The 21,837-nt window shown below is 46.2% G+C and overlaps 1 protein-coding gene across 1 annotated transcript in view; it reads right to left on the reverse strand.

Moving 5' to 3' along the window:
• Positions 1-1,291: 1,291 nt before the first annotated feature.
• The window catches only part of ALDH4A1 (aldehyde dehydrogenase 4 family member A1), a 50,004-nt gene continuing 29,458 nt past the window's right edge, over positions 1,292-21,837 (reverse strand). Inside the window, exons 8-15 of the mRNA XM_066606351.1 lie at positions 20,204-20,391; positions 16,067-16,140; positions 13,851-14,047; positions 13,432-13,479; positions 11,252-11,404; positions 9,825-9,946; positions 5,730-5,848; positions 1,292-4,277 (exon numbers count right to left, since the gene is read on the reverse strand). Coding sequence (XP_066462448.1) covers positions 4,165-4,277; positions 5,730-5,848; positions 9,825-9,946; positions 11,252-11,404; positions 13,432-13,479; positions 13,851-14,047; positions 16,067-16,140; positions 20,204-20,391 — 1,014 coding nt within the window. The 3' untranslated portion in view covers positions 1,292-4,164. The remainder of the gene's footprint in view (positions 4,278-5,729; positions 5,849-9,824; positions 9,947-11,251; positions 11,405-13,431; positions 13,480-13,850; positions 14,048-16,066; positions 16,141-20,203; positions 20,392-21,837) is intronic.

Here is a 21,837-nt window from a genome sequence, read left to right on the forward strand (position 1 = left end):
CCCCTGATATATCCATACATAGTTATTAGAGCGCCCCCTGGTTACAGTCCTGGGTATAATAGATGATGGGAGAGATCTCTGTACTGCCCCCTGATATATCTATACATAATTATTAGAGCGCCCCCTTGTTACAGGCCTGGGGATAATAGATGATGGGAAAGATCTCTGTACTGACCCCTGATATATTATACATAGTTATTAGAGCGCCCCCTTGTTACAGGCCTGGGGATAATAGATGATGGGAAAGATCTCTGTACTGACCCCTGAATATATCTATACATAGTTATTAGAGTGCCCCCTTGTTACAGTCCAGGGTATAAATAGATGCTGGTAGAGATCTCTGTACTGACCCCTGATATATCTATACATAGTTATTAGAGCGCCCCCTTGTTACTGTCCTGGGGATAATAGATGATGGGAGAGATCTCTGTATTGACCCCTGATATATCTATACATAGTTATTAGAGCGCCCCCTTGTTACAGTCCTGGGTATAAATAGATGTGTTTTACTGTCCCATAAAAAAAAAATGGACCATGCATTCCGAGGGCATGCCGCAATGTTTTTCCCCCAGGATACTGGAGCACGTTTGCCAGTGTATTGGTTAATGTGAATTACTGCATTTTGCTTCGTCTTCGGCTATAAATATTCCTCAGAAATCCTGGGAGAAAGATTAGTCTCCCAGAAAATATTTAGTATAACCTCTGAGTCTCGAGCTGCAGGCACGATTTAGCAGGCTTCAGAGCTGAAATCCCCCAGAATTCCATAATTGTTTAGCGTCTGAGGTGATTTGCATTTTGGGAAGTGTAGTGCCTTATACTAAGGTCTCTACAGCAACCTCCTCCCCTGCATTACAGCAGTTTAGCTAGACTTGCTTGCCAGTAATCACACCTCGCTAATGTAAGACTTGGGGCTCATTCACACAAGCGTATTGGCACACATAATACGCAGGGAATAGTACCCATTGATTTCAATGGCCTCATTTACAGGAGCGTACTTTTTTACGAGATCACACATCGCAACATTGTGAAATCACTGGGCTTGCGTAAATGCACACGGCCTATGCAGAAAACGTGTATTTACTGCGCAAGTATGCATGAAATGTGATTTTGTGCATATTTTTTTGTGTACACAAATACACACGGGAGCAGCGAACGCGCATTTTAGTCACGCGGCATATGAGTGCTGCCGGAATGCTCTTACGTCCGTGGGAGCCCTACCTAATAAACCAACTTTCCCAGGTGCGCGGCTCACACATACGGACACTGGAGCCTGTATGAGGCAGACAATGTGTAAAAGGCAGGTTTATCTTTATTATTAACATTCAATGTTTGTTTACACCTGTATTCATTGTAACAATGATCTGTAACAGAAGCAAAGAGAGAGAAATAATCCTCCACAGCGCCACCTAGTGGAAGGTAGCAACCCTATGAGTACCATGAAGCAGACAATGGGCTGTAAACACTGCCATCTACTGGTCACAAAGCAGTTAGCAAGTGTCATGAGCCTCACATTCCAGTGTTTGACCTTTTCTTCCACAATCTTCCTTCATTCTAAGGCAGATGGAATTGATTTTGGGGTTCCAGTAAATTCATAGAGCTGGTTGGACGCTGCAGCCTCTAAGGGTCCTTCCATCGGGCACCTATCACTCCTTAGTTACACTACATCATGCAGAAACATTCTTGTTTGCGCATATAAATTATCAGTTTTACCTTCTGTATCACCCCATTACTTGTAGTATGTAAGCTCGTTGGAGCAGGACCCTCACCCCTATTGTTTCCATCAGCTGATTACTATGTAACCCTGGTTCTGTAATGTTTGTACTTTCGTCCTTCTGTATCCCCCGTCTATGTAAGCGCTGCGGAATATGTTGGCGCTATACAAATAAAGATTATTATTATTATTATTATCATCAGTTTCAGGGTGCATTCACACAGCCAGTCTTCTCATAGAGTTCCGTCCGATTGAGGGATGGACAGAACTTGTGCAGGATAAGAAGCCATTGATTTTAATGGGTTAATTTACATAAGTGATTTTTCGCAATTCTGTTGAAGAATCCCCCATTATTCCCCATGGGATGGAAAAGACACGGACACATTGCACTTGTATTTAAATGCAGGGGTCCTGGGAGCGCAATGAGATTTTCTATTTTTTACTATTGGAACACGGGATGTTGACATACGTGAAAACTCCATGTTCAGCGACGCGTTTTTCTCGCAAAACACATCACTCTTACAAACCAAAATTGCAGGTTTATTAGGGCAATAATGGCCCAAGTGTCTCGCCTGTGTGAATGCACCCTCGGTTGCAGCGAGCTGCGGGACCGCTCCTCCGATACACGAATACAAAAAACGTTAAGAATTCATTGTCAGGCAACCATTTAGACAGTTAAAGGGGTTGGCCACTTCTTAAAGCGACCCTCTGAACCCAGACAAACCACAGTGGCCACAGCGCTTCTCTGACTACCTGATGCACACTGTGGATTGGTAGTCTAAGAAACTACAGGTTGCTCCAATTTGATTGGCCAGCGCTGCTCACATGCACTGGCCAATCACAGCAATATGTAGGGCCTTAGACTACCGAAGCCCTACCAATGCACTGTGTGCATAAAGTAGTTGGAGAAGTGGTATAGCCATCTAGGTTGGAACCGGCTTGGAGGGTTGCTATAACTACTGATGACCTATCCTCAGGATACGTCCAATAGCGGATCAGCAGGAGTCATTGAACTCAATGGGGAAAATCGGCACTAAACCCGAGACCCAGCCAATGGCAGAATCTGCACTGCAGGTCAATTCACACACAGAAATGTTTCACATCATCTACATGAGTTTTTTTTTTTAAATTGCATCCATGACCGGGGGTCTCACTGATATGGTCCTCGTCTTCAGGGAGTACAAAGAAAGGGTTAAACCAAAGACAAGTAAAGAACATGCTGAGGCCACTCAGTGCCACCATCACCATTGACAATGACTCTCAAAAGTTGTATACGTTGTATCCATGTTGATATCACCGAGCCATAGGATAGGTGATGAATGTCTGATTGGTGGGGGGCTCACCATTAAGACCCCCTCTGATCTAAAGAAAAGGGGTCCCATATCCCTCTCTTCTCACTGCAGGCTTGCTACATCGACCTGAAGTGATTGAATGGAGCAGCAGTTGGTATCTTTCCATTCACTCCAATGGGGCTGCTCCAGCAATTCCAACCCCAACTCCATTTCATCTCTTCACTGCAGGGGGTGCAGTGAGCCAACAGTGAGGAGGAGAGGGGGACACAGGACCCCCGTTCTCGGGATTGGTGGTGGTCTCAGTCAGCGGTGAGATCCCAACCAATCAGGCTTGTCAGCTGTCCTATAGGTCATAAAAGTAAATAGTGGTACAACTCCTTTAATCCAGCATGGGATCATTTATCAGACGTTCTGGACCATCAGATGCCAGACTGTCAGATCTCTGCTGTAACCAGATCGGTGTTTTGAGTTTGTTATAAAATAAATATTTGTCATCATTTTAAATAACATTCACATTATAACATAAAATGTAACACATAGGAGAGCCAACTAGAGCGGCATGCAGGGAGCGCAGTGCAAGGGAGCGCAGGACGGCTGTCGGCAGGTGCATCCCCAGATCCCACTGACATAAGTGCAACATAAACAAGACTTCCCTCCAATATGGAAACCACCCTAAGCCATACAAATCCTGATAATGCTCTTCACTCGCAGCCAACGACTGATCACTACAATCAGATTTGGGGGGAAAGTAACATTAGATCCATTCATGTAACAAAGCGAATCCCTGTGAATGTAACAGTAGGGACTCGATGCCTTTCATCCCCGGTGAAATAAATACCCACCGCATTATAGCGCTATATCCCATAGATAACCTGTCCGGATATACTAAATCCGTCAGTCATTGTTCATTCCCCGGAGCAGAGCACACACTTAATTAGACTGTCTCAATAGGACTTTCCAGTAAAACTCGTCTCTGATTTCAAGGTGTCCAAATGCCAAAGCTTCAGCAGGAGATTCAGAAAAACTAGAATTTTAGTATAAAATTATTTGTTAAAATTTCTAAAAAAAAACCAAAGTGGCGATTTAAAATACAGTTCAGCAGTCCCCAGGATGGACATATAGGAGAGGGAAATCTGTGGCTGTTAATAGGACACATCAGCCTCATTCCATATACTGGTACTTCCACTCATTTAACGGAACATGGGTTTCTTTAATGACCTGCGGTGACGTCCAGCGCAGAACGTAATGTGGACCCCCGGGCTTGTCATTTGTGCCTGTTAAGAGAGTTAAATTATTATGCAATCTATGGCCAAAAGAGAAATCTAGAGAAACTGGTAATACTATAGATGATATATAAATGTTACAGGTGAATATAATCTACTGTATGTAAAAATGTGAGTCTCATTGAAAATACATTACTGATCCTTTGTTACATCCTGTATTATACCCCAGAGCAGCACTCACTATTCTGCTGGTGGAGTCACTGTGTACATACATTACTTATCCTGTACTGATCCTGAGTTACATCCTGTATTATACCCCAGAGCAGCACTCACTATTCTGCTGGTGGAGTCACTGTGTACATACATTACTTATCCTGTACTGATCCTGAGTTACATCCTGTATTATACTGCAGAGCTGCACTCACTATTCTGCTGGTGGAGTCACTGTGTACATACATTACTTATCCTGTACTGATCCTTTGTTACATCCTGTATTATACCCCAGAGCAGCACTCACTATTCTGCTGGTGGAGTCACTGTGTACATACATTACTTATCCTGTACTGATCCTGAGTTACATCCTGTATTATACCCCAGAGCAGCACTCACTATTCTGCTGGTGGAGTCACTGTGTACATACATTACTTATCCTGTACTGATCCTGAGTTACATCCTGTATTATACCCCAGAGCAGCACTCACTATTCTGCTGGTGGAGTCACTGTGTACATACATTACTTATCCTGTACTGATCCTTTGTTACATCCTGTATTATACCCCAGAGCTGCACTCACTATTCTGCTGGAGAAGTCACTGTGTACATATATTACTTATCCTGTACTGATCCTGAGTTACATCCTGTATTATACCCCAGAGCTGCGCTCACTATTCTGCCGGTGGAGTCACTGTGTACATACATTACTTATCCTGTACTGATCCTGACTTCCATCCTGTATTATACTCCAGAGCTGTGTTCACTATTCTGCTGATGGGGTCACTGTGTACACACATTACTTATCTTGTACTGACCCTGAGTTACATCCTGCATTATACTCCAGAGCTGCACTCACTATTCTGCTGCCACTGTGTACATACATTACTTATCCTGTACCGATCCTGAGTTACATCCTGTATTATACTCCAGAGCTGCGCTCACTATTCTGCTGGTGGAGTCACTGAGTACATACATTACTTATCCTGTACTGATCCTGAGTTACATCCTGTATTATACTCCAGAGCTGCGCTCACTATTCTGCTGGTGGAGTCACTGTGTACATACATTACTTATCCTGTACTGATCCTCAGTTACATCCCGTATTATACTCCAAAGCTGCACTCACTATTCTGCTGGTGGAGTCACTGTGTACATACATTACTTATCCTGTACTGATCCTGAGTTACATCCTACATACTCCAGAGCTGCACTCACTATTCTCCTTGTTGTCAGTGTCTTGTAGCTGATCAGCACATTACACACAATGAGACCAGAACTCTATAACCTCACCTGATGCACGGGATCCCCCGAAGGGCTGCTGAGCCACCACTGCGCCCGTAGACTTATCGTTGATATAGAAGTTTCCTGCAGCATTTCTCAGCATGGCAGTCGCCTCCTGCACAACGCTCCTAAGTACATTTGGGACAATGAAACATGAATACAGATCAGAGCTGCGGTCACATCGGCATCGGAGGCTCCAGCGCTGATTAACATACTGGGTGAAATAACGGCATTCTGCGCTATTCTATAATATACCGGACAGAAACCGAACAGACCCCATTATAGTGACAGGTCATATAAGACTGATCCGTTCGGCCAGTGGATTCCGATAAACTCGTACCTAAAACACAACTGGAGAAGCAACAAAAACTGCAGAGGTCTGTCCCGTTCTGGTGATGTGCTACAATGTATCAGTCTGGAGGCGAAGTGTATCCAGACTGGATAGCATTGTAATAAACCCTCAGCTATGAGAACTACAAGGTCTGAAGGGGTTTCTAACATGTGCATAAACATTTAATGTCCCCACTCACTGACAGCAAGCGGAGATCTTACAACTGAAAGTAGATTTTAAAATTTGTAGGTATTTTCCTTCTTATAATTAATTTTCGCTGTATTTGACATTCTGATGGAAAAGTTTGGGTAACAAATCTGAGTAGCCCAAGTCTAAAGCTGACCATAGAACCATAGACATTAGAGCAAATTCTCCACAGCTCACTTAAAGGGTTAATGCCCTCCCCTACAGTGATGGCTTATTGCTAGGACATGCCATTAGTTAAAGAGAGGGGGTCTGAACTCTGGAATACCCACTGATCCGAAATACGAAGGGCGACAGATTCAGCACTGCATGGAGCCCCGCGCAGTTCCACTCCACTACATGGAGTTGGCTGCAGTTCCCTGCACAGCCTGGGGGCGCCGTTGTACAGGGGAAGACCACAAAAGGGCTACAGCGTTGAACTGTTCATCGCATCTCTTTCATTCCTAGGATCAGTGGGGATTCCAGAAGTTAGACCCCCATCTATCATAAAGCGATGGCACAGCCCAGTGATGAAGTGGTCAAGTGAGCAGATTTGAGGCGTTGGTTCCAATATTCCCAAGAACAAGTGCACAAACAAGGTTTAGGGTGCCTTCACACTGGCGATGAAATTGCACGATTGGCTGAGCCCTGTGACCAATCAGAGGCAGTGCTTTCAGGAGGCAGGGATTTTTCGATCCCCAGCGAGAATAGAAGCTGAAGAAGAGTTCCGAGGACCTGCTAGAAGACACGCCGGAGATGACATCGCTTCTAAGGTGATGTATTATTATTATTTTTTCTATGGTTTGGGATTATTTTCAGCATAGGCCTTATATTTCAACCCCCCCTGAAAATCCTCAAGACGGGGAGTCCCCTGCTACTGTCACAGCAGTGGCAGACGATCGCGATAATCTCCCATTGATTTCAATGGGGCTGACACTGCTGCTGCCGGCCCCATTGACAACAATGGGAGAACATCAGAATCCACTGATGCAGCTGTGACAGCTGCAGCAGGGGATTCCTTCAGCGATCGTGTCCCATTGATTTAAATGGAGCTGGGGCTGCTGCCGCTGGCCCCATTGAAATCGCTGGGAGAAGATTAGAGATGAGCGAGTATACTCGCTAAAGGCAATTGCTCGAGCGAGCATTGCCTTTAGCGAGTACCTGCCCGCTCGAGACGAAAGGTTCGGGTGCCGGCGCGGGGGAGCAGTGAGTAGCGGCAGTCAGCAGGAGGGAGTGGGGGGGAGAGAGGGAGAGCGAGATCTCCCCTCCTTTCCTCCCCGCTCTCCCTCGCAGTTCCCTCTTCCCCGCCGGCACCCGAACCTTTTGTCTCGAGCGGGCAGGTACTCGCTAAAGGCAATGCTCGCTCGAGCAATTGCCTTTAGCGAGTATACTCGCTCATCTCTAGAGAAGATCGCTATCTCCAGCTGCGGCTGTGACAGCCACAGCAGGTGATTCCTTCAGCTCTGCTGGGATGGGAGGCTGTTTCCCTGCGGGAATACCTTGCATCCAGGGCTTCAGAAGGATTTCGAGAGCGATATTGGGGGGCATCAATCACATCCAAATATCGCTCTCGCTACCGCGTTTCCCCAAAAATAAGATATTCCCTGAAAATAAGACCTAGTAAAGGTTTTGCTAAAGTGCTATATATAAGGCCTCTCCCAAAAGTAAGACCTAGCTCTGTCTCCAGACAGTGTGTGGGAGCCAGGTACTTTACAGCATTTATTTTTTTAGCCCTGTGTGTGAGGGCATCCAGTTTGATAGGATCCAGTTTGTCTGCTTCTGCTGGTTTGTGATGACAACTACTGTACAGTATATAATAGATGTGCAGGTTTTTTTTTGTTCAACAGTAAATGTGAATTCTTCTTCATGGAAAAATAAGACATCCCGTGAAAATAAGACCTAGCACGTCTTCGGGAGCAAAAAGTAATATAAGACACTGTCTTATTTTCGGGGAAACAGGGTAGCGTGCAGGAGCCCTCACCCAAAGGGCAGAATGATCAATTCCACTCCTGTATGGAAACACCCATATAGAGCAAAAACTGTCTGGCAGACGGGGATCCAGTTTTGCATACAAGCTGAGAAAGAAGGGTAAACCCGTTAGGCTGAGTCACCAACAGGACGGCCATTTTTAATGACGCCATCTTGGATTCAATTCAGATTTTTTTTCTATAGGCAGGTGTGCGATATATGGAACTAGCAGACAGCAGTAACATAACTTTACTCATCCAAGGACTAATCTCCACTACAGGCAATGTGAGCGGGTTGCGATCGTCCTCATGTCAGCGGAATGACATACAAACAGTTTTCACTCTACATGGGGGTCCCACAGCCTGGAGACCCCCTGTACATCACCAGGACAATGTAGAGGGTCACAGATGACCTTTCTTCCATCATGTGTCCTCCATAGACTCTTGGGTCTCCTAGGACTGTCTTAGAACGGCTTCGCTTGGGGTGACTATTGGGTCCCTAAACACAAGACCGGAGGATAGTCATCCAGTGAATGGAGGTGGAGCGCGCCACGGATCTCTTCCAGCCGCCCGTCTCCAGTCACTGTGAACAGGCAGTCGCTCAAAGATGGACAACTACCTATTGACACTGAGCTGAGATGAAGCGACTAGAGACCAACGAGCGATTCCTCATTTAGTACCCTGTTGGGCTGCATTTTTATATGGGGCAGCCATCACTAATTAAAAAAAAAAGAAAATGGCCTGTTTGAGAGGTTTTTTGGCCAATAGTTGTCCTTTCTAAGGACCTCCTCATTTAGTATCAGCAGGTCAGATAAGAGGATCACTAATAATCCAGCACTCAGAGTCCGTCTAAGAAGCCGCCAGTTTATTGTTCAGCGGAAGGTTTAATATTAACCAGCCTCGTGCGCCGGCAGCAATAAAGTCATATATAGCGCTGAGGGCAGCAGATAAGAGGAAAGTAGAAGAGACTTCTGTTCTTGGACGACTGGCCTACATATACCTGCTCAGGATGGACGAAAGGTAACTGGCTGATCCTTACCTGCCGTTGGGGGCCGCCGTACACAATATGCGTAGCCCACCAAAATAAGTGAGTTTGACCAATATACAGCGCATATCAGGCCCTTTTACACGGGACAACCTGCCAGCCGCAGATACCCTACAGGCATCCCAGCAATAACTGTTCCTATGTGTTTACACAGGGGTCATCATCACTCAGTGAATGGAGACGGAGCGGACCGGCGATCATTCCAGCCCGTCCCCCTCAATTCATAGTAAGCAGGTAGCCGGTCATAGATGGACAATTGGAAGGGTGGGGATCTGCTGCTGAGTTTGCTGCAGATCCGCCATGTGTGAACGCGCCCCGAGGAGGAAGTCACAGATTTTCAGTCACCGAAGCTTCAGCAACTGAAATCTGTTCTGTCCGTCTGAAGGGGGCGTTTGGGCGATAAGCCGGTAGATTTCTGTAAGCTCAGATGAATGGGACAGTTGGAAGACAACAACAAACCGGCCCCGCTTCAATCCGTGGGGGAAGGGACCTGCAGCCAGCGCCTCATTAACAATGGCGCAATATCTTTATACAACTACCATATACTCCTAACCAGTAACCACAGAGGAAGGACTTACTTGTCCTGTGCAAACACCGCCCCCGTAAGGCCAAATGGGGAAGTGGAGTCTATCAGCTGCAGAACCTCTTTGTACTTATTCTCTGGATAGACGTAAACACTTAACACCGGTCCAAAGATTTCCTGCAGGAGAGAGAAGATGGTGGAGGTGAGAGTGTTCAGTCTGGGGAAGACGGAGACTTCTAGAGGGATAGTGAGCTACGGTATAGGGTGGAGCAATACGGACTTGTGGTTTATGGCCCTTGGTATCTGGATATATTTCCTGGTATCACTTCTGCCATTACTTCACCATCTTCATAGCATTGTGGCATCTCCAATCAGAGGATGTATTCATGTAGAATCCAATGGTGAACTAATGGCAGAAGTGAGACCAGGAAATATATCCGGATACCAAAGGGCCAAAAACCACAAATCACATATATTGTTAGAAGGGATTATACTATCAGAACAAAAGGGTCATTTATTGTGGAGAACCGACTACTTGTAGGGAGGCTCTAGTACCCTGATGTACCACCTCTAGCTTGGATACAAGATGTGATACGGGTAGGCATGGCGGCTCTAGTACCCTGTTGTACCGCCTCTAGCTTGGATACAAGATGTGATACGGGCGGGCATGGAGGCTCTAGGTACCCTGTTGTGCCAACTCTAGCTTGGATACAAGATGTGATATGGAGGGCATGGAGGCTCTAGTACCCTGTTATACCACCTCTAGCTTGGATACAAGATGTAATACAGGTGGCATGGAGGCTCTAGTACCCGTTGTACCACCTCTAGCTTGGATACAAGATGTGATATGGGGGGCATGGAGGCTCTAGTACCCTGTTGTACCGTCTGTAGCTTGGATACAAGATGTGATACCGGCGGGCATGAAGGCTCTAGTACCCTGTTGTACGACCTCTAGCTTGGATACAAGATGTGATACGAGCATGGAGGCTCTAGTACCCTGTTGTACCACCTCTAGCTTGGATACAAGATGTGATACAGGCGGGCATGGAGGCTCTAGTACCCTGTTGTACCACCTCTAGCTTGGATACAAGATGTGATACAGGTGGGCATGGAGGCTCTAGTACCCTGTTGTACCACCTCTAGCTTGGATACAAGATGTGATACAGGCGGGCATGGAGGCTCTAGTACCCTGTTGTACCACCTCTAGCTTGGATACAAGATGTGATACAGGTGGGCATGGAGGCTCTAGTACCCTGTTGTACCGCCTCTAGCTTGGATACAAGATATAATACGGGCGAGAATAGGGGGGTAATAAAGTTCCTGAAAGCGCTGCAGAATAAGTTCGCTCTATACAAATAAGTCCCTCTATCACCATCTAATCACCACAAATCTCATTATGTACATATCTGCCTGAGATGGAACTTCTGGGGGCGGAGGGTATATATGTATATAAGGGTGCTCTGTGATTGGTGAACACGTTACCTCCTCCATGATTCTCTCCTTGGGGTCTTTGCTCTCGATGATCGTGGGCTCCACCACATAACCCACGCTGTTGTCGCACCGCCCCCCTGCCAGGATGGTGAGGCTGGGAGACTCCTCAGCGTGTTTTATCCAGCCTTGGATCCGTCTGAATGCCTGCAGGGAGAAAACAGCGACAAATATCCTTCAACCGCTACACTGAAGAGGACCGCCATGTCGTGGAGTCCGCAGGACTGGTTGCAATGCTCTGCAGCCCCATGAGCTCTATTACTACTTTTGCTCATGTTCCCCTCCCTTTACCAGAGAGGCTTTTCTTCGCCTGGTCCGGCTCCCAGCGCTGTGAATCTGTCAAGTGGGCGTTCCTCACTGCACACTGTCAACCCAGTCTGACGTCACCCATAGACAGTGAGTGGTGGGAGCTGCCCACTTGACACATTCACAGCGCTGGGAATGTGTCAAGTGGGCGTTCCTCACTCAATCTCACATGTACGTAAAATTGCGATGCGACTTTAACCCCTTCCCGCTCCAGGACGTACCGTTACGTCCCGGGAGCCTGGTACTTCCCGCAAAAGGACGTACCGGTACGTCCTGGAGATAGCACGGGATCACATAAGATCCCGCGCTATCCCGCAGCGGGAGCCGGCGTCCCGCTCCAACAGCGGGGGGGACATCGGAGATGCGCCCGCCGCTGTTAACCCCTTCCCTGCCGCGATCTAAGTAGATCGCGGCAGGGAAAGAGTTCACAGAGGGATCGCGATCCCTGTGTGTCTCCGGCCGGCTCTCGCGATGTCATCGCGAGAGCCCGGCCTGTCACTATGGCAACAGGACGCCAGACACTGGCGTCCTGTATTGCCTGTGCCTATAATCGCTGTAGCTCTGTAGCTCTGCCATGCCTTATGACAGCGATCATAGGCACAGTGATGTAAGTCCCTCAGAGGGACTCAAATAGTATAAAAAAAAAGAAAAGAAAAAAGTGTAAAAAAAAAAAAAAAGTAAAAAAACCCCTTTTTTATGCTTTTTCTAATATTAGCATAAAAAAAGGGAAAAAAAACTAAAACCCTGCATATTGGATATTGACGCGTCCGTAACGACGTGTACAAAAAGTTGAACATGCTTTTTATTTTGTACGACAAAAAGCGTAAAAAAAAACGCTAAAAAACAGAGGCAAAATGCTAATTTTTAGCATTTTGCCTCACAAAAAATGCAATAAAAGTGATCAAAAAAGCCGTACATTTCCCAAAATGGTACCAATAAAAACTACAGCTCGTCTCGCAAAAAATAAGCCCTTAAAGAGCTCCTTACATAGAAAAATAAAAAAGTTACATGACTTTGAATGCAGCTATAGGGAAAAAAAAATTTCCAAAAAAAAGGGTGTTTTATTGCAAAAAAGTGTAGAAACCTAAAAAAAAATATAACAATTTTGGTATCGTTGTTACCATACCGAGCCGCAGGAAAAAATTTAGTGTGTCATTTATGCTGCATGATTAACGCTGTAAGAAAAAGAAAAAAAATCTATGGCAGAATTGATGCGTTTTCTCTCCCTGTTATCATTAAAAAAAAAAAAAAAAAAAAAAAAAATTTTACGATATTGTCTATATACCCAAAAGTGGCACCGATAAAAACTACAGATCGCCACGCAAAAAACAAGCCCTTATACGGCCGCGTCCACGGAAAAATAAAAAAGTTATGGCTTTTGAAAAATGGAAATGGAAAAATGCCAAAATAGGCCGTGTCATTAAGGGGTTAAACTCGCCAATAGCAAATAGTGGTTGAGTCTTCTGTGATATCGCAGACAAAAAAAAATAAAAATTGGACACTCTGCAGCTTTTCCATCTCCCAATGTAAATTAACCCCTTGCAAATAATGGGTTAATACAGGACACTAGATCTGTGCGTCTCGCAGATGCACTGAACTCACACAGGTTTCTGTAAATAAGCCCATCGACTTCTATGTGAATTTGCATGCAGATCAATGGGGGGGGGGGGGGGGGGGGGGGAATTAAAAAAAACGACATTCAACCTCCTGATGCGGCAATTTTTGTTTAACGTGATACAAATTTTTAAATTCCCAATAGAATGTAAAAATGGCGCAGATCCCAACGCAGACTTCATCCCAGAATCTATATACCATGCGATATACTCGCATCTGAAGAAAACCCCGGCAGAGAGGACTCCGCTACTTGCCTTTTCATCAATGACGGCCGACGTGAAGGTGCTGAAGTCATCTGCAGGCTGGGAATTAAAGCAGAGAATCCAGATCAGAGACTATCAGGATCCAACACCTCGTTAATTAGTTACCCAAAGCCGCTCGCCGCTTGTCACGGATCAAACAGCCGAGCGGGAACATGGCCTAAATCCCCGCAAACCTCCGGCTTCTAACATTACACGTCCCGCCTGACAAGGAACGGACGCCTCCATTCAATTAACGTATCGGGTTAACGGCTGCTTACAGTAAATTCCTGCCGCATCCCCGACGCTTCCTCTCCCTCCCTGACAGGAGGCGGACGGTTCAGCAGGTATTAGCGGCGCCCAGTGCAGCCTCTAATCCCATCAGACCCCCGCCGAGAGAGAACGTCCTCACCAGAGGTGGAAGCCGCACTCACATTTCCCACTTTGATCTTGCCGTGTTCCTCCAACAGCCGAGCTTTGATCTGGGGCCACAGAGAGTCAGGAGCGTAGAGCCGCGAACAGGCCGAGCACTTCTGACCGCTGTACTCGAAGGCCGAGCGGATCGCGCCATTCACCGCGCTCTCCACGTCCGCAGACTTGTGCACGAAATGGAAGTTTTTTCCTCCACATTCTGCGTAGAAAATAAAACCCAACTTTAATTTTTACCGTGAAATTCAGATGCGGCTGCTGATATCTCCCCTCCGGTCACACTCACGGGAAGCTGAGATTTGGGGAGCTGTTTGCAGAGCCTCCTACTGTAAAGCTTTAAAAGGGACCTGTGATCAAGTTTTTACAAAAAGCAAGCTACGATAACCTTTAACGGCGCTGCTAATGAGATTTCCTTATCGCTAATTAGTCTTGGAGTAAATAATCTGCTATTTGAAGTTTTCCCGCACCGTCTGAAAATAAGTTGAAGAGAGTCAGATTTTTCCCTCTGCGCCGCGCCGGCTCGCCCCTGTTCATGACTGCCACGCACACTGTTTTCTCTTCACTGCAATCCCGCGCAGGCGCCGTAGCAAACCCTTCCCGCATAGATCAGCTCTCCATTACTTTTCACGACTTCAGCGGCGTACTGCGCAGGCGCCTTGAGGATCGTTACTCCAACAGTCATCGACTTAAGACGCAGTGGGAGTAACGATCCTCACGGCGCCTGCGCAGTACGCCGCTGAAGTTACAGCTAATGAAAGGGAGCCGAGGTGCGCGGACAGAATAGCAACCGCTCCTGCGCGGGATTACAGCCATGAAGGGAAAGCAAGAGCAAGGCTGCCAAGCACGGCGCTGAGGGGGAAAAAAAAAATAAAATCGGACTCTTTTCTGCAAAATCGGAGTCTTTTAGCTCATGAGAGCACAGCGCTGGAAAACTTCAGGAGTAGATTGTAGAGGAACCGCGGCACGGGGCACACACCAAATAGCGATGAGGAAATCTCATTCGCAGCGCCGTTAAAGGTTCATCATGGTAGAAACTTGGTGACGGGTTCCCTTTAAGGCTAGGGCTACACCGTGACTCCGGCCACAACAGCAGTTGCGCGACCAAGGCTTGCCGTATAGCCCTGCGACCGCGGACTCCTGGTCTGCAGTGCGAATGTGAGGTCGCAAGGCCACACAGCGATTTTTGGTCATACAACCCCTTTGTTGCCAAAAGTCGCCATGTGTCCCTGGCATAAAGGGGTATTTCCAGAATTGACTTTACACAGGAGAGGTGCTGAAGGTCTCTATGGTGGGGGTCTCACTGCCAAGACCCACCACACACCGATCTTCTCTCCATCTCCCCACACTCCATGCAAACTTTTCCTCTCACAGCGAAGGGGGAAGAGGAGAAAAAGCCCTGTACTTGTTCGTGGTGGTCTTACTGGTGAGACCCCAACCAATCACATTTGTATTACCTGCACTTTGGGTAGTTAATAGTCGATTCTAGAAATAACTATGGGTGCCCATAAATACAGTGATCTTCCACTGCAAAAGGTGGGTGGATCTCCGCTGATTGCTAGCCGCCTCCTGGTATAATCACTTCATAGAATGACGAGGACTTACATCATATGGCAACTGGCGGAGAGAAGTCTCCATCTTGCGGTAGCAAACTGCGCCACCTACGGGCACCTTGTGGCTAAATTTACGCATAGCATATTTTCCACAATGGAACATATGGTGCGGGTGTTCGTCTACCTCCGCACCCACATCTGCATGTAACATGTGGATTTTGGTGCAGATTTTTGTGTGGATTTCATCCTTTCATTGAAAGGGGTGAAATTCGTAGCAAATCTGCACCAAAATTCACATCAAAATCTGCAGTTTCCACTGCGGAAAATTCACCATGTGTGAACAGACCCTGAATGATCGCCGTGCGGCCTGGAGCTGCGTCAAGGAGTCAAAAGTAGGAGGGGTGGTTGTCCGACAGTCAAGGAGAGAAACCCACCAGAGACCATCGATTCCTCCTGGTCAGAGACAGACCGAGGGTCATTACAGCAGCTTCACAGTGTGAGGACCCCAAACAGCTCCCTATGCCTCAGCTGCCTGGACCCTCTAATATGATGACGTAGGATGGGGTGGCCTTCATAGACCTTCCATATAACACGGGCTTAGAGCGCTGCGACACAGAGCGTCACATATTAGGGTTTTCATTTTTACATGCGTCAGTAGAACGCTACTTCACCTCCTGCCAAGCGTGGGAACGTCCGATAGCGGTCTAGGTTCTCCGATACTTGTTTCCAGAGGCGCTTGAAGGTTCTGAGTAGTAAAAATGTACAAAAAAAAAAAAAAGATTTAAAAACAGACTTGGGTTACCTAATTTTCGGGATAAGATTCAGGTGTCATTCCTAAGTGTACAAAGTGTTTAGGAATTCTATATGAACCAACGGAGAACCAAGAACCTTTATTGGGTAAACCTTCCATTATTACCAGTGAAGAGAAAACAACAAAAAAGGGGATCCTATTGTGCTGCTGTAATAGAGGACCTGCTGCCCTGATGAGGGTGACCCCACCATCTCCAACCTCACCCCATAATGCTCTACACTGTAGGGAACAGGGTTAGAAATAATGAGAAAGTCCAACAAGGTGAAGAAAGACTGAACTAACTCACATTGTCAAAATCAAGGTTGAGTGTAAGTGAAGCATTAACTGTGGCGGACCGGGATCAGAGGCCGTGGTCTGAGGAGGCTTCATCAATATGCCTCTGATATCGGCACATAGCACGACGAGTATCATCTGTTAACTATTATTATTATATGCCTCGGTGTTATCAGCATATCTGAAGATTCATATATTATACTTATTTGATAACTAATAGCATTTTTGCGAGCCAGCTCGGGATCTATGGCTGGTTGTGACTAAGAATATACATCATAATTGGAATACTGCCTAGTTATCACATGAATAATATCACTCAGGTCAGACATGATATGAGCAACACGCTCCCTGATGTACCCACAATTCATGGGTGAAACGCGCTGGTCCCCGTGTTATTATTTAGCAATAATCCTCCTGTTGCAGATCCTCATTTGGGATGCTTTCTGTCTGGTTCGTCCCCGTGGACCTTCTTGCTGGCTCATGCATGGCTGGAGATTTTATAGTATTGGATTTGTAGAGTGCGACTGACTGTAGATGACTAATTAATTCAGACTTTTCTCTCCTTGTTGGACTATCTAATTATTTTACTCCTGCGTACTATAGTGTGAGGCATTATAGGGAAAGGTTAGAGGGTGGGGTTGCCCTCGTCAGGGCAGTAGCTCCACTTTTGTAGCGGCATAATAGGTTTCCTCCCCTTTTTAAAAAAAAAAATGGTAATAAAAGCTAAGTTTTATCTAATGAAGCTCATTCCGGATCGTAGAAGAGAAGTTTAGGGTTCCCAAAATCATCTATTTGATATAAACTCTGATTATCAGTTTGTACTTATGTTTGGTTATTTGAGATTGCTCATGTACATAATGCAGCGTTACCTCTCAGGGTGCGACCACACAGGGTGGATACGCTGCGGATTTTCCAAGTGGACTTGCAGTCATTCGACAAGCAACAAAGTCAACGAGACTTATACCAAATAGGTCATCCGCCAGCGGCATATGGTGTGGATTTTAGATCAATTTGCATCACCGATTCCACCCTTTGCATGTAAAACATGTGGATCTTGGCAGGGATTTCTTAGCAAATCCGTAAATGCTTTTTTTCTGCATCAATTTGCATCCTGTGTGGATGTACCCTATTACATACTACATAATAGGTAATCATTTGAGTCGCTGTACAGACGAAATCTTTGAACTACTGATAGGACATTCCCTGCTTGTTCAGGGTCTGCACAAAGCCTGCTTGGGGGATTTGCACTTTGGGAAGTTTCATCTTTGCACCAGACATTAATATAGGAAACACTAAATCCTCAACCTGCCGCATAAGAGCTCAGCTACAATGTTCCCCCTTCACAGATATAGATTAAAATTAAAATGAATAACTTTTATTAATAACTAGTTAAAATTGGGGCCACATAAATCATATAACAAACAAAGACAGACGTGGACTAACAACATGGATCATATAACAAGACCCAGTGATCAAATGATATGAGGGTATCGATTCCCTTCTAACAGCCAGTCAGGTTAACCCCTATTGACAATATTAGGGGACTGGGTCACTGGTTTGTAGTGGTACGTCACGAAGCAAAAAGTTGGTCAGAATGTATCAGGTTTCCGGTTAGGGAGAACAGGGTACCTCCATTTATGATTAGAGGCTGGAAACCAGCTGACCTTATTTTTTGTCGCCGCTTTCAATATATCTGAATACAGTAGGGATTCATGTATTTAATCAGATGTATGTGTTACACAGTATGAAGTCCATAGTCACTCAGGGTTTGGGTATTACGGCGTTAGTACTGGAAGAATTGGTTTATATGGTAAACACCCACTCAGATACTATTATGCGTAATCCACCGTTGACAAATAGAGTAAATTGCTAAGCAGTCGCTCATGTATGTTACGTCTATTGACGTTTAGAGATAAAGTAATTGCTCCAAACGTGGGCGACTGCTTAAAGTGTCTTAACGTATGATGACTTTTTACTGTGTTTCAACTTTTAAAGAATAGGATATTTTGCTTGCTCAATAGGGTAATTGCTTGCTCAACGCGTTTCTCCGCCTCTGTCTGGGGCGGTTCCTCAGGAGCAGGGCCAAGGGTTGCCCTAGGATTTACGTGATTATCCCTATTAGTCCTATCGTAGTAGATAAGACCCTTGTTGATAGTCCTTTCGATTAAGAGGGAATAAGACTATATCCCTGATAGAAATGGAGTTCTCCTATTACTACTTCCCTCTCTCTCTTGGCTCAGAGACTTAGTTTAGGGAGTCGCTTTGCTATAAAGGTTCGCAAAGAGACCAGTGATAGCCTATAAGTATTAGTCTGAGACCATTTTTCAATGCATCGAGACCGGTTAACATATATGAGTCTCGAGGCGAGAAAGTGAGAGTTGGATGTACCAATTCCCTAACCCCCGGAGGAACCTAGGAAACCGATTCTCTCCTATGGCGCAGTATGTATCATGCCCAGAGATACTACAGGGCTAGTGGGATAGATCTGTTGGTTCACACCCACAGATACTGGACCAATGTCCTATTACAGCCTGCCGCCTGTAAAGGACTGTCTGTTACTTGGTCCCTAAAACAAGGATGGATCAATAAACCAATGCGCCTAATTGGGTTGGCAGCAATGCCCCAAATGCCGGACAGAGCTGCACAGCCCTGGTAGTAAGGGGGGGGGGAGGGGGGTATATAGCGGATGGAGAAGAGGAGAAAAAGTATAGCGCCTGCGGCTCTGATGGCTACAATGTTGGCTTGCTGACCGTTTCCCTTTACAACCATCAGCATTATATACTTCACTCTAAATTATAAAACCACGTTCACACCAAAGAGTTTTGCTGTGGACTTTCGTCCCCAAACCTTAAAGGGGTTGTCTCACGAAAGCAAGTGGGTCTATACACTTCTGTATGGCCATATTAATGCACTTTGTAATGTACATTGTGCATTAATTATGAGCCATACAGAAGTTATTCACTTACCTGCTCCGATGCTGGCGTCCCCGTCCCCATGGCTCCGTCTAATTTCGGGGTCTTCTTGCTTTTTTAGACGCGCTTGCGCAGAAGGGTCTTCTCCCTTCTGGACGGTCCGGGCACGAGCGGCGTTCTGGCTCTGCCCCCTTCTACGCGTCATCGTGTAGCTCCGCCCCGTCACGTCTGCCGATTCCAGCCAATCAGGAGGCTGGAATCGGCAATGGAACGCACAGAGCCCATGGTGCACCATGGGAGAAAACCGCAGTGCATCCCTGGGAAAGGACCGGCGGCCATCTTGGGAGAAGAATTTTATAAGTTCATCTTTCATCACATCGGTGAGTAGCAAGCGGTTTAAAAACCGCTTTAAAATGCTATTTTATGCCGGGGGGGGGGGGGGGGAGGTGACAGGGGGAATGGGCTAATGTAAAATTTTGATGTTTGCCGCGAGACAACCCCTTTAATGCGGTGAAAGCAAAGAGGGATTTTCCAAAACCATCACACATTGCAAAAAAAACCGTCTGCACAGATTTAGGACTTTCTGCACATTTTCCACTCTGCAGCCTGTTATTTGGTGCGGTTGGTGGATTTCACGCTTTCCATTACAAAGCGTTACATCTGTGACAAAATTGTGAAGCTTTGGTTGCAGATTCTTTCCTGTGTGAACGTCGCCTACATAAAACTCAGGTCGGTATAGGTAATGCATCTACAGACGTTACTGACAATGTATATAGATTACATATCCTGCCCGCTGCGGCTCCAGTACTTACGGCACACTCCCCGTGAAGTTAATCCCGCTGAGGTGCTCCGAGCTGGTGACCGTATCGCCAAACACCGGGCCATCGGCAGGGACGAACTGTATAACGTTAGGAGGAAGGCCGGCTTCTTGAAGGATCTTATAGACGGCGTAATTGGACAGCATGGCGGTATCACTGGGCTTCCACAGGACCACGTTCCCCTATAGCACAAGGGAAACTATACATTCAGGTCAACAGACAGTTGTATCTTGTGTGTAAAGATGGAAAAAGCTTGACAGATGCTACATTGGGGTACGGGCACATTATTGTAGATAGTTTATTTCTCTCATGCTAGAACAAATCAATCCAGGGAATCTCTCCTCCTCTTCCATTTTCACTACATGAGGGTTGAAGGTACCCCCATGTAGCTGGCACTCTTGATCAGGCACCCAGAAGACATGGAACTGAACTCCACTCAGTTTCCCGCTCACACACACTCCTAGTTATCATCACACTCATACCATGTGACAGGACATAAACGGATACATTCACAGGCAATCTGCAGGCTCCTGCAAACAATTAACCCATCACATGCTGCAGCTGTGCAATACACATAGCAGAATGACTAGACAGATGTGAACAGAGCATCAACGTAAGACATACATGTATGACATTATGAAGGGGGCCAGGAAAGCATGTACTGGGCCACTACACAGATGCGGTTCTCGATGCAGTTCTATAGCCTCAGTGTTACAGTAGTAGAAATACGAAGTAGCACCTGAGACTGGCCGTGTCCGTCATAAGACACACAGATTACATAACACGGCATCTTATAGAATAGGATCCATCAAAGGATCCCAACCTCCTCACCATTACAGGGTCACAGAATGTAATAACGTGTGAGCGGCCTGATCCGGCTTCCGATATCGCACCTGCATATAATTACCAGTGGTATCTATTGCACAGGTGACCCGACACCTGATCCTGCTTACCACCACTCCTCCCCGCTTACTCGCTAACCTGTATTTACCTGGACAGAAAGACATTCCCATCGGAACTTGCTGAGATGACGGAGATGAAACACTGATAAGAGTATGGCAAGTAACAGGATATTAACCATCTGCAGGGATTACAGTAGGCAGAAATGGCGGGAGGGAAGGGGTGCGTATACGAAGACATATAATGAGTGAGATAGACCGGGCCGTACAGCGACCTGGAGATATTTGGTTACATATAAATCCTGTGAAAGTCACAAGGTTACTTCCAACTGTTGCAAAATAGCTCAGCCAAGTCATTGTTACAAGGCTTGTATAAAGAGTCTAACATTGACTTGCAGGAAAGCTGCCTTCCAATAGGTGGCGCTGCAGAGGTAGTGGTCCATGTTCCTCTTTGGCAAAATATCTTAGCAAACATGGCCACATAGCTCCAGCGTTATGCCACCCAAATATCGCCTGGACTCTACCCAACGCCATGTTTTCCGTCACGCATTTCATTGGTTACACAACACAAACACCGTGAAAGATTCCCGTCACCCTTATAAGACCTGCTGGGACTGGAGGGGAATGTGAGTGGTCCAATGGATGGAACATTCTGTGTTTCGTGAGGGCAAGATATGCCAAGATTAGGCGTTGAACAAAGAAGGTAAGGAAGGTGCATTCCTTTAGTTC

This window comes from Eleutherodactylus coqui, chromosome 6 (genome assembly GCF_035609145.1).
Source record: "Eleutherodactylus coqui strain aEleCoq1 chromosome 6, aEleCoq1.hap1, whole genome shotgun sequence".
Taxonomy (NCBI): Eukaryota; Metazoa; Chordata; class Amphibia; order Anura; family Eleutherodactylidae; genus Eleutherodactylus; species Eleutherodactylus coqui.